Source organism: Saccostrea cucullata, unplaced genomic scaffold (genome assembly GCF_032062105.1).
Source record: "Saccostrea cucullata isolate Sc308-1 unplaced genomic scaffold, CSIRO_AGI_Scuc_v1 ctg6893, whole genome shotgun sequence".
Taxonomy (NCBI): domain Eukaryota; kingdom Metazoa; phylum Mollusca; class Bivalvia; order Ostreida; family Ostreidae; genus Saccostrea; species Saccostrea cuccullata.
In genome coordinates, this window is record NW_026928075.1 from 15,205 (window position 1) to 33,334 (window position 18,130).

Genomic DNA, 18,130 nt, shown 5'->3' on the forward strand with positions numbered 1-18,130 from the left:
TTACGATAACATACACTGTACTATGGAAGACTGATTTATCCAAGATGTCAAATAGAGTACCTATCCAACTTTAATGAATTATTCAATATATATGTTTTGGAAACATTGCATTGCAAGCTACATTTATTTTATTTCCTTTTAACTGCTATAGACACCTTTCGTTTTAAAGGTCAAATATCGGCATCGGTAACAACGTCAGGCTAAATTATATTTTGATAAGTATTTTAATTTACCTTTAAATACTTTCAACATTTTTTTTCTAATATTTTTTCTCGTTCTTTTCGATAGATTCAATCAGTAATTCCTTCGAATGTACCGCTTGCACGATTCGTATTATCACGCTGTAAAATCATTTGCAAAATTATTTTGTTTAAAAGCATTCTGATTGTACATACACAAGTACTCTGAAGTCGACATCAAAAAGATGCTTGAGTTTCTGATTGACAATATCTATGTTGTTTTTGGAGACCAGGTCTTCCAACAATCTCTTTGAATTCCCATGGGTATCAATTGTGCCCTGTCATTAGCAAACATATTTTGTATTCATATAAAGCAGAATAAGTGCAAAATTTTATGCGTGAAAAGAAGAAAACACTTGCTGTGACTTTCATCTCGACATTTAGATATATTGACGACGTACTATCAATTAATAATAGTAATTTCCATTCTTATGTCGATACTATATATCCTGGAGAGCTTGAGATAAGATACCACAGAGTCTGACACATATGTTTCATATTTAGATATTTTACTTGAAAAAACATTAATGGTAATTTAACAAACAAGCTCTATGATAAACGTGATGACTATAACTTTTCTATCGTCAACTTCACTTACTTATGCAGCAATATACCTTCATCACCTGCATACGGAGTTTACAAATCTCAGTTGATTAAATACGCAAGAGCATGCTCTACGTATGAACAATTTCTACAACGAAGTAAATTATTGACAAATAAGTTGATGAAACAAGAATTTCCGCAGGTTCGGTTACAGTCATCATTTCGTAAGTTCTATGATCGATACAATGACCTTGTCAGCAAATGCAATTTTTCATGGAGTCAAATACTGACTGACGTTTTTCTGACTAATTGTTAGTCCATTATTTATTCACTTAATTGACGACGGATTTTTCCGTTATTTTCCGATCATGACAAGAAGCACACGGCAGTGACCGGTCGGAAGGGGATGCTCACTCCTCCATGTCACCTGATCCCACCTCTGATGTTTTAAAGGTCCGTGTTTGCTCTACTCCTATTTTGTATTGTTTTTTGGACTTTTGATCTGGAATACTGTTCGTTATCTCCATATTTCATTTCGATCACATGGCGTCCGACTTACGGTCACTTGTAACTTTTCCTTCTTTTGTAAGATTTTATTCAATTCCGAACATATTAAAGCAGTAAAGGAAAACGCTAGAGGAGCCCCGATGGAGAACATTAAAACAAAGTTTATCGCTGTGCACTCATTGGATTGAATACAGTTTGTGTTAAAAAAAAAAAGGTGTCCGACTCACGATCAGTTTATCCTAATTTTTGTGACAATACCTTCTATTGGAGAATGAAAGCAATCAATTGGAGAAAATGATGAAATCAACAAAGGTCAGTTAAGGATTTCCATCCCTAATAGGACCAAATTCTCTACCCTTAATTATCCATCAAGTACATAATACTCCGATATTAAATCTAAGCATTTTATAGTAGAAAAGGATTGTCCGCGAGAAAGTTTCAAAAAAATTCATTAACTAAGAAATAAGTTATTAACGAAGATTGCATTGAAGTCTATGGGGAACAACGTTTTTTCTGGATGTTTTAAATAAAAAATTCGAATTAGAATGTAATTGAGTACTGTGGTGGAAAGATGCATTGAAACATTACAAAAAGGATGACAATTAAAACATTTTTTTTACCAGATGAATTTTTTTTGATTTTTTTTTATTAATCAAAAATAAAAGGAGATAACTCTGACCAAAATTCAATGTCATAAATAAGGACACCTCCCACTATTGCATGCAAATAGTAATAAATGGGGATTATGTCTAATTCTACTACGATTATTGCCGAGAACAAAGAAATGCCGCGGACATTATTCTCCAATAAATCACGAACATTTACATCAAAAGATTATCAGCTCAAAACTGTACTGTAAAACCTGTACAATTGAAATGCATATTTGATTCGAGAATGAAATAATATATGTTCAGACCACATCGGTGTGTCGTTTTTTGCAGTCTGAAAACTGTAAATTGCATATGAAGTCGCTGATGAATGTCAGTTTTTAGGTCACCTGAGTAAACTCAGGTGACCTATTGCTATCTGTTTTTGTCCGTCGTCGTTCGTCGTTCGTTTACATTTGAACATTTTTAGCTTCTTCTCTGAAACCACTCAACCAATTTCAACCAAATTTGGCATATAGTATCTATGGGTAAAAGGGAACAAAAATTGTGAATTTCATGGTCCCTGGGGCCTGGGGGGTGGGGCAAAAACCACTAAAATTAATGAAATCTTTAAAAATCTTCTTCTTTACTCCTGCACATCAAGCAGTCAAACTGTTTGCATGATTGTAATGAGCATTGAGTCATCTACCAAAATTGTGAAATTCATGGCCCCAGGGTCTGGGATTCTAGTGCTAGGGCGGGGCTTCATAGATTATATTGTGAAAATGCATTATTTCTTTAAAAATCTTCTTCTCTGCTCCTGGGTATTAAATAATTTAAGTACATAGTTATGATGAGAAAGAATGCATTTTCCAAAATTATGAAATTCTTGGCCCCAGGGTCAGGGGTTTTGGTGTTAGGGCGGGGCTCTATTGGTTATTTAGTGAAAATGCATTGAATCTCTGAAAATCTTCTTTGCTCTGGGTTATTAAATAAAGTAACTAAGTACATGGTTATGATGAGCAAGAGTGCCTCTTCCATATTGTTTGAATTTCTTGGCCCCAGGGTCAGGGATTCTACTGCTAGGGCGGGGCTATATAGATTATGTAGAGAAAATGCATTATGTTTTAAAAAAAATTCTCCTCTGATCCTGGGTATTAAATAAACTAACTAAGTACATAGTTATAATGAGCAAGAGTGCTTCTTCCAATTATGTGAATTTCATGGTCCCTATGTCAGGGGTTTTGCTATTTGGTGTAAGGGGACTGGAGGGGGGGGGGGCTCTTTTGATTATATAGTGAAAATACATTAATTCTTTGAAAATCTTTTCTTGCTCCTGGGTATTATGTCAATGATCTAAGTATATATATATTTATGATGAGGAAAGGTGCATCTAGCAAAATGGTTAATTTCATGCCCCCTGGGTCAGAGGTATCGGAAGGGGGGAGGATTGTATAGTCTGAAAATAAATTAATGCTTTGAAATCTGCTCATTAGTATTAATCAACTATATTTGATGAAATAACATTTATGATAAAATTTACAATATTTTGAAATATGTGGCCCCAGGGTCAGTGGTTCCTGTGAGATGGGGTGGGGTGCACAACTGGTTTAGAATGAAAATTCTGAAATTTAGAAAGTGCTTTTTCTCTTAGTTACTCTGATCTACCTATGGGTGTTAAGTGACTATCTAGTAAGCATTGCTAAGTGTATAATTATGATAAGCATTGGTGCCTCTTTCAAAATTGCGAATTTCATGGCCTCTGGTTTCAAGCACAAACCAAATTCAATTGTTGGAAAGTTGTTACACGATACTCAGGTGACCTATAAGACCCGTGGGCCTCTTGTTATAGCTAGGCGGGACTGTTCCACGGACCTCCTTACGCAATTTAAACATGATTTTAGTCCTAATTAAAGCAGTAATATAGAAACGTGATTTTGTTATTGTATATTCATTAAAATTAATATATGTTACAAACAAATTTGTAATTAAAGAAGGGTATTTTTAATGCAACGAAAGTTCAAATAGTCTGCATTCCATACACAGGTGAGCAAACAAATTTCCTCTCCGGTGTGAAATGGAACAGCATAATCGAGACATAGTGACCTAATTCGTTTCTCTAAAGAGGAAACGATCGGCCGTATTTTAGTGGCCCTAGTAGAAAAAAAAAGCTAGTCGCGTTTATATTTCAAACAACATTTCGAGACCGAGGAGGTTACCCTGCAACATTCACAAAAACGCGGACTTGATTTCTTAAATATACCGAGTATTCAACACCTACATATCTGTTACGTATTGAATTTCATTGAATCTGTTGCTATTAGGGATTGAATACCTTAAGTTGGTTAATATGTTGTTTTACAGAAAGCCTCAAGAAATCTGACTTCTTTGAGCCAGATTCAAACATGCTTAAAAATTAGACATACGACGCACGACTCGAAAAAAGAACAACCACGTAAAGTGGACGAGATTACAAACTAAAGTTGTGTAATTAGTTATTGTAATATCATTGTCAACTGTATAAATAGCGGTTTCAGTTGATAACACGTGCAGCGGGAAAAATAGCCAAATCTACACGTACATATAATAATTTACACGGCGGGTATGACCGGGTCGGTAGGGGATGCTCAGTCCTCCATGGCACCTGATCCCGTCCCATGTTTTGGAGGTCCGTGTTTGCTCTTCTATTTTGTACTGTTAATGGGCTTTTGATCTTGAATACTGTTCGTTATCTCCATGTGTTTCACTTACGTTGTTAAGGTCAAGATCTAGTAAATGAATGGTGCCTACAGATTTATCAAATTTGAGAAATAAATTCCTTTATTGATGCTTCACAACTTTAGCTTGGTCAAATAAGGTGTTTCGGGGCATAATTTGTAGGTAAACAAGATTGAAAACTGTAATTTAAATTGTCATTTTCAATGAAAAATTAAGAAAACCAGTCATGAATATGGGATTTTTTTTTTCATATTCGACAAAGAAATGTATCCAGACTGCCTACAGTCTCTCAGAAAACGGTAATTAGTATGTTCGTGGCCTCTTCTTTAAATCAATATCAAATCTAATGAAGGTATCCGGTTTACTTTTCATATAATTTCAAATTGAATGTCATGAAAATAACCTTTTTTCTACAAAATTCTTCTAAAGCCGTAAAGTACGGGAAAAGAAAGTTGAAATTGATTATGACGTCATAATGGATTTAGCACCAAAAAATTAGTCCAAAGTTATTTACTTGATCTTGACCTTAAGCACTTCATCGTCGCCGTTGGTTGGAAACTCTTCAAATTCCTCCCTTAGGACGGATAAGACGTTCTCCAGTGGAAAAATTCCCAACAAACTGCATAGCAATTAGCATGGAACTACCATCAGCTGTACCACGATTGCTAGAATTTCAAACTGTTTATAAACATTGAAAAATAATATGAATCTCTCAAAGCAACAAGTGGTATTACAAGAGGTCTTGAAAAAAAACTTTATTAATATGCTCTTGCTTTTGGCTTTTAATTTTTTTTCTTTACATGACGTCATACAATACACACGAGTATTTATGAACAGCAATTTTAGCTCACAGTAACCAAGGTAATCCTTTGAAATGTTAGGTTACCCTCTCCTGACCGGCTGACTTAAAGTGACCCGACTGAAAACTTCTTTTACTTAAGGGAACGATTTTAAGCTCACCTGAGCCAAAGGCTCAAGTGAGCTTTTCTGATCAAAATTTGTCGTTTGTCTGTCGTTGTCGTTGTAAACTTTTCACATTTTCATCTTCTTCTCAAGAACCACTGGGTCAATTTCAACCAAACTAGGCACAAAGTATCCTTGGGTGAAGGGGATTCAAGTTTGTTCAAATGAAGGGCCATGCCCTTTTCCAAGGGGAGATAATTATGAATTAGAGAAAAATTGATGGCATTTTTAAAAAATCTTCTTCTCAAGAACCACTGGGCCAGGAAAAGATGAAACTCATGTGGAATCATTCTCAGGTAGCGTAGATTTAAGTTTGTTCAAATGATGACCCCCGGGGGTAGGGTGGGGCCAAAATGGCCGATCAAAGTTTTACATAGGAATATCTAGGAAAAATCTTTAAAAATCTTCTTCTCAAGAACCACTGGGCCAGGAAAGATTAAACTCGTGTGGAATCATCCTCAGGTAGTGTAGATTCAAGTTTGTTCAAATCATGACCCCCGGGTGTAGGGTGGAGCCAAAATGGCCGATCAAAGTTTTACATAGGAATATCTAGGAAAAATCTTTAAAAATCTCCTTCTCGAGAACCACTGGGCCAGGAAAGATGAAACTCGTGTGGAATCATCCTCAGGTAGTGTAGATTCAAGTTTGTTCAAATCATGACCCCCAGGGGTGGGGTGGGGCCACAATGGTAGATCAAAGTTCTACATAGGAATATATAGGAAAAATCTTCCTCTCAAGAACCATTGAGACATGAAAGATGAAACTCCTGTGGAATCATCCTCAAGTAGTGTAGATTCAAGTTTGTTCAAATCATGACCCCCGGGGGTAGGTTGGGGCCTAATGGCCGATCAAAGTTTTACATAGGAATATATAGGGAAACCTTTTAAAATCTTCTTTTCAAATACTTCAAAGCCATGCTTAGTGATATTTATAGGGAATCATCCTCAGGTAGTGTAGATTCTAGTTTGTTCAAATCATGACCCCTGGGGGGTTAAAATTCAAGCCCCCTTCCCCCCCCCTTCAGTAAACTTAGTTCTGATCGATCTCATATGTGCTTTTTCCTAGCCAATTGCTCAGGTGAGCGATGTGGCCCCTGGGCCTCTTGTTTCTTTTTATTCTTCTTATCCTGTCAATAAATTTGTTTTTAAAAAAATTCCTGCCAACCGACTGACCCGATAATTTTGCCCTGAGCAACCAGACATTATTTTGAAGATGACCCAAGATACCTCTCCAACCAGAATGGTAGTTAATTACATGTATTGTAGTGAATGTAAGAATCAAGAATATAGTTGTAGATACTTTATCCTATACGACCTTTCAGTTTCGCACAAGTTTAACTGCATCGAAAATTTATTTAAGTTACCTGTTCCTATAATTTTAAAGTGCATTTTTGAGCAAATGTGTCAAAGTAGGTTTTATGGACTTTTGTATTTACAATATATTACAGAAAACAATTATACAGACTCATCTTTTACACTTAATCATTTTGGTAAAGACCTTTCTGTAATTTACACTAAATCGAAGGTAAATGAAAAAATAAATACAGAAGGAACAGTAATAAATCATCAAGCAAAGCTGGTTTATAGCCCATTCAAAGTATGACCTCCCCGTCTCCGGTTCATGTGAAAGGAGAATACGGATTCTGTTAACACTTGTTGGAAACGAGAACACCGTGTATGTAAGTCCGATTGCAAGAAGCACTCTTGTTATCCTTGTAAGCATCTGACAAGTACGTTTGCTAGGTCTTCGTACCATGGCACGTGGATTGGATGTCACTTGTGGCGTACCTGAAATCCTTTTCAGAGTGTGCTTGACGTAAATTGCGCCAAGAAATAAAAACATCGCAAAGAAAGGGAGAACTGACGTCATGATGATATCAGCATAAGTAAGGGCTCGAATAACAAACTCGTATTTCTGCACATGGGAGCAATGTTGGGTTCCGTTGGCGTAAGTAATATTGGTGGTCCAAAGAGAAAATGTGTACAATCCAATGGCTGAACCAGTCAAAATCGCTACAATCCACCTTGCTTTGCCCACCGTACAAAACTCGACAGCGTATTTAAGGTTAACTGTGATGAGAAAGTTTTCAAATGTGACACAGACAACGAACCAGACGGTGAGAAAACTGCAGACATAAGTAACGTAAACCGCTGTCTGACAAATGATTTTTTGATGGATAAGATGGATATCCACAGTCTCTAACCACGCTAGAAAGTTGACAATGCAAAAGAGAATGCTTGTTGCTGAAAGCGCCGCTAAATAAATGTTTGACGACACCTTTCTTAGGCGTTTTGAACAGAAAACAAGCATTGAAACCATGTTTTCAATAACCCCAGCAATGCACAATCCTGGATGAATAAACAGATACATATTGTAAGTTATTGTAAACAGCGGTGAAACCGACGAATTGTTTGAATCCAGCGGGTAAAATTCACTCGAATTATAACGACTTTCTTCCGCGAATTTTGTACAGATATTTACAAAAAATCCGGACATACTTTGATATGCCTTTACGCAGGAACACTCTGTTCGGAATGGCAACTTTCTGCACTGAGTACAAGCAGAAGGAATTGCCATCAATAATTGTTCAATTAATAGCCACATCAATTCTATATAACGGCAATTGCTGCATACATCTACATTTCCTGTTTTAATCACAGTTGCTATAAACAAGTATCTTTATTGTATGCCGAAAATCACTTAGGTAAATGCATCTACACAATAAATAATGACAAATATTACTTTCACATGATGATCGAATCGTCTCTAGTTTTATCACCTATCCCAATTTCTATTCTTGATCTGCCAGGTTCTGCTATATGTATACATAATTATTTTCCCTCAATTGGATTGAATTGATTATTCAAAGATACAATGTATATTATATATATAAATGAACCAGAAGTCTCTGTCGAGATTGTAGCTCTACTGGTTTGTACTTATAGTAAGGGAAGAGAAAGTAGCAGTTAGGACTTAAAACTTTAAAAAAGCAATAAATACAATAATGATCCTTGATTATGTCACTTTTTGTAGCAAGATTGCTATTTTTATTAACTACAACTGTAGGAGTAGCTTTTCATAAAATTTTTCAGAATTATCAATTTTAGTTGCCATGGCAACATCAATCATCAAAATAAAAAAACAAAAACTGATAATTATGAATCTCAGTGTACTTGACTTGCATGCCAAAATAAATTACAATCAGACTAAAACTAGGATTTGAAAGTATTTCACAGAAATTTCTATTTCTAGTAACCAAATCAACACCGTTCATCGAAATCAAAAACCGATACACAAAATTATGTACCTTAGTGTAGTCTACTTGTTGCCAAGTTAAATTGAAATCAGACCAAATCTGTTGGAGGAGTAGCATTTTGAAAGAATTTCACTGAAATTTCTATTTTTAGTAACAAAGGAAACCCCGTTCATCGAAATCAAAAACCGATGAACAGAATTATGTATATATAGTGTAGTCTACTTGTGTGCAAAGTTATATTGAAATCAGACAAAAACTGTAGGAGGAGTAGCATTTTGAAAGAATTTCACAGAAGGTTCTATTTTTAGTAACCACGGCAAACCCGTTCATCGAAATCAAAAACCGATTAAAAAAATTAAGTATCTTAATGTAGTCTACTTGTGTGCCAAGAGTTATATTGAAATGTAACGGGACTGTCTAGGGGTTAGTCCCGTACATAAGTCCGAGTTCAGAACGATAGAAGAATAACAAGAATTTCAGTGTTTAAAGAATTCGATTCTATATTCTGCTGCAATATTTACAATTTAAAACAAACGTAAAAAATATGAAACAATATAATATAAAATCCAAGAATGCAATAATTACCATTATAGTAGAAAGAAATTTAGCCCCAGTCCCCAAAATGCGTCTAATCGATAATTAATAATAATGTAGACTGCTCTTGATTACACAAAAGTACATAACATATTATAATAGTAAATCTTGGCCGGGTACTATAGACCCGGGCGCGCCCAACCCGGACGGGTTATCTCTAAATAAAAGTAATGACAAATAGAGGGAAATATGAATATAGCACACATACATAAACACACTATAATTACATACACATACAATTAAATACATGTAAAAACCACCACACTCCCCCTTCCTTAAGACCTAATGTGGACGAAAATCAAAATACACATTAGTCCATATATAATCACATGTATGTCTAATAAATCCAAGTAATAATTCAAAGTAACATACATTCAGTTATTATAAAATTAGAATACACATGTATCAACATTCAGAAACTTTAAGATAGCAGACATTTAATCAATTACATGTACAGTAATAAACACACTTTTAAAACAATAAATAAACAATGTCACAACTTTCACATATTTACACAGTCCATCACAGTTGGTCGCACTTACTCCTCGAAAAGTTTGTCCATAGATAGCAATTTCCTCAATTCGCCCTCTAACTCGCGGTTCTTCTTCTCTAGCTGTCGCCTCATCTCCCTCTCTCGTTCCAGTTCCGTTCTGTCTCCGTCCTCGATCCTCTTTTTCACTATCGCCCTAGCTCTTCCTATAACATCCATACTGTTGCACAGCCACATGAGGCATGACTGTAGTTCCTCGGAATTACCTGTCTCTGGGAGGTTTGGTAGACTTTAGGGTCGGTAGGTTTACCCACGTTGTTTGGGTCCCTGTAGCTTGATGTGGTGGGACTTCCCTGTCCCATACTCCTGGAGAGTTAGCTTTCTCTTCTTGTTGCTGGTCTCTTCCCCTTCCTCGAGAGCGGTTGTTGTCGCAGTTGGCTCAGTCTGAGTAGAAAGACTACTCTCTACATCCACCGGCGTAGTTCCATCATCTGCACTGGAATCAGCTTGTTCCTGGGTCACTGCTGGGTCAGTAGCTTCTCTCAGGCAGCCTCCTTTGAATGTGTAGAGACCTGGGTCTAAATAACCCCTGATTTCTCTCTGAATCACCTCACACTTAGTGAGTATAAACTCCACTCTATCCTAATTGCTTTCATGTGCTCGGCGAATGTGAGTCCCCATGTCTGATCTCCACCTACATTCTGCACTACATTGACCGAACATAGGTATTTTGTAATTGACAGTTTGTGTCTCTCCTCCCAGTGACTAGAGAATTTGGATTTGGAGGGAAACTTTGTCCCTTTGCATCCTAGCACGGGGCAGACCATTCTTGAAGGATCATAGAGGACTTCGATATAATCTGTCTGGCACTGTCCGAGGACAGCATTGACTTCGCTCATGACTGCGAATAATTCTAGAAAATCTGTAGCCTGAAATAGAATCTGTTTATCATTAAAGAGCTGTATGAATAGTTTCTATTTACTACTAAGCCTTGCATTATAACAGCAAAGAGTTGGAAAGGAAAATAAATAAACTGTATAACCTATCCCCACCCAATTATAAAACAATGACAACTGTCATTTCTCCGACATAACAAGTACACATCCCCTCACTCAGAGAATCGCTATTCTCTCATGGGAAATAACACCTGGTAGATTCCCAATTCCAACCTTAGGAATTTATACCATGTACTAAATATCCTCATGTCCTAGACAGACATAAACTTGGGTCTTCCATAGGATTATGCTTCATTAAAACAAACAAATAATATACACACCACCCCAAAGAAATATATATTTATACCCCACGCAACTAGTTGTGGGAGGTATAATGTTTTTGACCCGTCCGTCAGTCAGTCAGTCAGTCAGTCAGTCCTCTTTTTTTTGTCAGCGCAACTCCTCATAAACCGCTGCACAGAATTTCGTCAAACTTTGCAGGTATTAAGGACACATTGTGTAGATGTGCATATTACCAGGAAATTCCGATTCCATTATTTTTTCCGGGAATTTCCGCACTTTTTAACTTAGGCATTTGGCCATACCTTGAATATAGAGATGAACAGTTTGTCAGCGCAACTCCTCATAAACTGCTGCACAGAATTTCGTCAAACTTTGCAGATATTTAAAACACAATGTATAGATGTGCATATTACCAGGAAATTCCGATTCCATTATTTTTTCCGGGAATTTCCACACTTTTTAACTTAGGCATTTGGCCATACCTTGAATATAAAGATGAACAGTTTGTCAGCGCAACTCCTCATAAACTGCTGCACAGAATTTCGTCAAACTTTGCAGATATTTAGGACACAATGTGTAGATGTGCATATTCCCAAGAAATTCCGATTCAATTATTTTTTCCGGGACTTTCCACACTTTTTAACTTAGGCATTTGGCCATACCTTTTATATAGAGATGAACAGTTTGTCAGCGCAACTCTTCATAAACCGCTGCACAGAATTTCGTCAAACTTTGCAGATATTTAGGACACAATATGTAGATGGGCATATTACCAGGAAATTCCGATTACTTTATTTTTTCCGGGACTTCCCGCACTAAAAACTTAGACTTTTTGGCCATATTTTGAATATACAGATGAACAGTTTGTCAGCACTACTCCTCTTAAACTGTTGTACATAGTTTCGTCAACCTATGCAGATATTTAGGACATATTCCATTATTTTATCCCAAAGAGTTTTGCCTATTATTCAAGAAAATTTCTCCCCCCCCCTCCCCCCCAACCACTTCAAATTAATGTTTGGATTTGTATAATGCCAAGAAATTTTGATTCCATTATTTATCTAGAAACTTCATTCCACATTTAAATGTCCTCATATGCAAGACATTTTGATGTGAAGATTTTTTTTGCAATTATTGCCGTTTTTGATCTATACTATGTATTTAAAGTGCACTAGCTGTGCCTTTCATTATGTGTTTCACAGTCAAGTTTTTGGGGAGCGTGGGGTATGTGAGCTAGCTCACTTTTTCTTTCATTATCTTATTTATTTTTCTAAGGAAGATATCGAGAACGGGTTTTATGAGCCTTCCTTTCCGCGAGAAAGCATCAGCGCGTCTCGATTGAACCGTATCTAGATCTGGCGATAAGTAAGCCAAAGGCTCACTTCCCTCGTGATCGCTCATAGTATCACACTTGGAGTCTGAACTTTCATCATATAGACAAGATTCTTTTTGCTCATTGTCAGAATCATATTGATTCCCTGAAAGTCCGTCGCCATGTAATTGCTTCAGGTGATCAACATGGACCACAACTGTTTTTCCTGTCGTTTCATGTTTTATCTCGTAGGTTATGTTTGAGAATTTCCGAACATTCCTGTAGGATCCTGTCCAACCGGATCCTAATTTCTGGTTTGCTTTTGGTTGGTACCATCTCCATACCAGATCGTCTATTGCAAACTCTCGTGGCTTCAGTCTAACATCATGGTATCGTTTCTGTTTCTTAAAATTTGATTGCAAGTTTTCATGAACAATTCCATAGGTCATTTCCATGGTATTGCGAATCCATTCTATGTAAGAATGATAGCAGCCAATCTCTGGTGGATTTGTAGGAGTGGTACCAGCTATAACATCTATGGGCAGATTGATTTCTCTCCCTAACATGACCAGATTGGGGGTACATTTTGTACTCTCGTGAACCGTGGCACGATAGGCCATCATTAAATATGGCAAGTGGTCATCCCAATTAGATCTGTTTTCAGTGACAAAGATAGACAACATTTGCTGGAGTGTGCGGTTGAATCTCTCTACCATACCATCGGATTGAGGGTGATATCGCGTGGTACGGGATTTTACTATCTCCAATATATTACTTCCGTTACAAGCTTATCAGCAACCGTCTGAGCCGTATGATCTTCTAATGCAAATGCCTCTTTCCATTTGGAAAAATAATCTCCAACAACCATATTGTATTGTTTTCCTTCTCTAGTTAACGATAGAGGACCTAAGATGTCAATGGCAAGACATTCCAGAGGACCAAATACTTCATGGTGTTGCATTGGGAACTTCCCTTGTCCAGGACCGGGCTTCGTCTTTGAACAAGGTTGACAAGTTTGACACCAGCGTGCAACATCATCAGTCATTCCTGGCCAATAAAAACGATTTCGGATAAAATGTAGAGTTCTCTCGCGTCCAAGATGTCCCGACGTCTTACTGTTATGCAAATATTGCATAATCTCTCTCCTTACAGATTTTGGGCAACTAACTGGAGACGACTTTCACTTTCATTTTCTTCCCATACTCTGTAGAGTATATTGTTCTCCACTTTAAGTCGCTGCCACTGGCGAAGCAAGGTGTTTACTGTTGGGAGAGGATCATTTAATTTCGGACGTTCTCTTCGATGAATGATAAGTTGTTTAACCTTTGATATTGCCATGTCTTTGGCTTATTGTTCTTGTAAGTACTGAAGACTCCCTTGTTCTAACCAATTGGATTCGGGTTTACTGGTCCTGGTAATGCCTGTATCTTGAGTAGCTGCTGAGCTCAAAGCATTGACTGAGCATTCTCCGGATGAGCATTGGTTGCATCCTTCTCTTTTGCAACGTTTCCTTGGTTTCCTAGATTTTGAAGTCGTATGTTTCTAACAGAGATATCCAGCGTGCAAGTAAACCTTCTGGCTCCTTAAAATTCTTCAACCAGGTCAACGAAGAATGGTTTGTTCTTAATAGAAAGGGTCTTCCATATAAATAGTCTCGGAATTGTTTGACAAAGGTTATGACTGCTAAGTAGTATAAACCGTCTGGCCGGGGGGGTCAACTGAGTGCACTTTTGGGGCTGAGGGGGATAGGTGGGTCAACTGAGTACAGCCCCTGGAGGGGATAAGTGGGTCAATTCATTACATATAGCCCCCTAAATACGGGGGTGTGTTTACACTATGTTTACATTGGTACGCTGCTACTACGACCTGTTGCATCATCTTTTTATACTTGTTGCATCATCTTTTTATATCTATTGCATCATCTTTTTATACCTGTTGCATCATCTGTAAGGTGTGCCGTGTGCAAAAAAATATAGCAGCCCCTGGAGGGGATAGGTGGGTCAAGAGAGTGCAGCCCCTGGAGGGGATAAGTGGGTCAATTCAGTACATATAGCCCCCCTAAATACGGGGGTGTGTTTACATTATACACTACTGTACTACTGCTGCTACTACGATTCACTACGCTGCTACTACGATTTTGGCAAATACTCAAGAATTTGATTATGACGTCACTCATTCACAGTGATTTTCCGAAAACTGAAAAAAAAACAATAACACACAATAGAAACAAGAACACAGATTTTATTCAAGTGAAAAAAATACATCAATTTACTTCTTCTGTGCCTTATCGGTCATCAGGGATAGTTTCCTCTTGTGAGTAGTGCTGGGTCCTGGATTCTCTCTGTTTTCTTCCTTTTTTTTCTCTTTTTTGTCTCCTTCTTTCACTGGAGGTTTGGTCTGGTGGGTCCCTGAGATCTTAGGCTCTTGAGGCTTTTTCTCCAGTTTTTGTACTTCTTTGACGAATTGTTGATCCTCCTCATCCTCTGTACACTGATTAGCCCAATGGCCAAATTTCCCGCACTTGTAGCACAAATCTTTCTTGGGGCAATCTGGGGCCCAATGCCCTAACTCTTTGCAGATGTAACATTGATCCGTCTGTCTAGTTTTCTTTTTCTCTCCCGATTCCCCTTGTCCTTCTTTTTTCTGGTGAGTGCTTCCTCCTCTTATTTTATCTTGCATGTTAGTAACTTTCACTTCTAATTTGGATAATTTGGCACGAATCAAACAAAATTCACTGGTGTTGTAAGTTTTCAGATCAGTCAGCTTGTTTTCATGATCACCCACCTTCTCAGCAATATATTTCAGCGTGTTGTCATGATGTCGCACTTTCTCACCAATATAATTCAGCTTGTTGTTAAGATCACTCACCTTGTTGTTCATATCATTCATCTTGTTGTCAAGAGCAGACAGCATGTTAACAATCCCATCCAGAGTTGTATTTAAGATGCCCATATCTTCTTTATTCGCATATTCTGGAAGATTATACATGCCCAAATCTAATCCCACTGCATCCTGTGACTCTGGCATGGGGGCTCCTACATACCCTTCAGGTTTCACATAGCTGGGGTTGTCTGGAGTATTCATCATTGCTTCTGCCATAATATTTTTTCACGTCTGTCAAGTTCGAAATGTCAAGCAAGACTGATCCTCAAATCCCAGCTCCCCTTTATATACCTGCTGTGTGCCGTGTGCAAAAATACCTGGGCTTTTATACTTGTTGCATCATCTTTATATACCTGTTGCATCATCTATCTGTTGCATCATCTTTTTTATACTTGTTGCATCATCTTTTTTATACCTGTTGCATCATCTGTAAGGGGGGGGGGGGGGGGGGGGGGGCGTGTGCAAAAATACGTTTTACCTACGTTTTATACGGGGTAGGCAGGACATAGATGCGATGGAGAAAGTATGTATTCAATACGAAATGAAATACCTGGAAATTTCACACAGGCTAGGAAATCCGTGACTTTTAATACCAGCCTCAATCAAATCTACGAATTACCCCCCGAAGACCGGAGAAGTCCCTGGATGGTCCTAGTAGCGGATCGAATATGATTTCGTCGGAGAATTCGACAGTTAGAAGCATTGTTAGTTTTTAAGAAATAAAATAAAAAAAAATCATGTAATACTACATCAGTGTTATGTTATTTTTATGACTTCATCTTTATACAGTCGGGTTCGGGTTCGGCGGCCATGGCGAATTTCGGCGAGATTTTACCCCAGTGAAAAAGGCTTGTAATCTACCTTGTAGGTCGTTTAAAGTTGTTTCACATTGTTTATGATTGTGATTATGTTATCCCTCACCTATATGTTTAATGTCAGCTATGCTAAATAGCCCATTTCTGTGTAATTTGAGAGAATGTTTTTGTCATGTGCTGAAAGTATGGCCTGCTATTCATGTCATCATTTAAAAAGTCAATCCTAAATAAAATCTGTCTTAAAAAATACAGTTTACAAATGACATTTAATATAATTAGAGTAAAGGAATCCATATATATAAGAGATATTATTTTGCATTACATTTATAAGAGACATTGTCTCATGTAATTTAAATCATAATAACAAAAATGGGTTTTATTTTCTATACAGTCCTCAACCTGGAAGATATGTTTTGTTCCTAACCATCTATAATCCATTCTCTAAGTGAAGTGAAGCCTGGCTGTTGGTCTTCCTTTGGGAAATACACAGTGAAATAACTAACATAAAAACAAAAACAAAAACTTGAATCTAAAAATGTTTCAATGAGATATCATTTTAATTTATTTAATTATTATTAAGATAATTATTAGTTTTATTAAAATGTCTATATTTCTAAAATGGATTAAAAAATAAATCTGATAATGGAAATCAATACCATAAAGATAGCAAGTTTTGACTCCAATTACTGATGAATTTCTGAATTTTCCATTAAAATATTGACATTATATCACAGGGGAAAGAAAAATCAAAGTACTGAAAGTACTGAAAAGCGGTTAGCATGCTTTCATCTAATACGTACCGAAAAAAGTGCATGAAATGATGATATTTAAGTATGCATATCTTTGTCCAATGTTATCAGAGAAAAAATAACAGGCATTCTGTTTTTGTAATACTTTACTTAATAGTAAAACCAATAACTTCCAAACTGATGTCACAGATGGATGCAATCTACTTAAAATTAAATGTTCCGAATCCGCTACTGCTTCTCAAACATCTAACAACATCATATTTGGGGTCATGTAAGAGTGAATCTTCGATTAGCCAAAGAAAACGGTTCCTCCGAAATCTTGGCTTATAGATCAGATGGGTTTCTTGTTTTCACCACCGAACCAAAACAGCCGAGGAGTTTTGTAGTAAACAAAATATGCTTTGCATAAGCTGTGTTATGTATGACGTGAGGGTATCTTGTATAGTTTGTGCTCTTTCGTTTGCATTATTCACGTGCAGATGCCAGACTACATACTATACATGAAATTGATTCCAGAATTACTTTAATTCAACGTAAGACAGTATCAATAATGATGATATGTAGCCGTGGAATTAATTTGAGAATTGTTTACCGAGGCTTGAATCTAGATGACCAAAGTTTTTGTGTTTACTAGTACATGTATTCATAATCGAAAGGTCGCTCTGATGTGACCCCGAATGGGATGTTAGATGTTTGAGAAGCAGTAGCGGATTTGGAACATTTAAATAAATTTTAATTAGATTAAAATGCATGTTTCAAAATTTAAACATGAGATTTCTTCAGTTTGAAAGACAGGAAGTGCATTTTTAAAAAATCTCTCTTAGTGGCATCCTATCGTTCTCTGGATGAAATAAGGATATGGAAATAACGAACAGTATTCAATCTCAACGTCCATGAAACAAATATACAAAACAAGAGCAGAGCAAACACGGACCTCCGAAACATCAGAGGTGGGATCAGGTGCCATGGAGGAGTGAGCATCCCCTGCTGACCGGTCACACCCGCCGTGTGCTCATTGTCATAATCAGGAAATAACGGAAAAAATCCGTAGTCAATTCAGTGTATAAATAATGGACTAACAATTGGTATGAAAAACGTCAGTCAGCATTGAAAACAATTATGTTGATGTTGAAAATTTAATTGTCTTTCATGCTCTATTGAAGTTAGGTAATTGTAAAGCCTAATATAGCAAAAAACCAAAAAAATGACAAATTAAATTCTTTAGAATAATGAATT

At 36.9% G+C, this 18,130-nt stretch overlaps 1 protein-coding gene across 1 annotated transcript; it reads right to left on the reverse strand.

The window, feature by feature from the left end:
- Positions 1-14,715: 14,715 nt before the first annotated feature.
- LOC134276307 (uncharacterized) lies at positions 14,716-15,546 on the reverse strand. Its single transcript, XM_062758565.1, has 2 exons — positions 15,232-15,546; positions 14,716-15,090 (listed from the first exon to the last, which is right to left on the reverse strand). Exons 1-2 carry the CDS (start codon positions 15,544-15,546, stop codon positions 14,716-14,718), a joined length of 690 nt encoding a protein of 229 aa, XP_062614549.1.
- Between the last annotated feature and the right edge of the window lie 2,584 nt (positions 15,547-18,130).

Bases quoted from the DNA above. Each gene is read 5' to 3' on its own strand.
- LOC134276307 (XM_062758565.1), bottom strand. From the start codon at position 15,546: ATGGCAGAAGCAATGATGAATACTCCAGACAACCCCAGCTATGTGAAA. The intron at 15,091-15,231 runs GTGGGTGATCAT...AGCACTCACCAG, and splicing joins TGAAATATATTGCTGAGAAG to AAAAAAGAAGGACAAGGGGA.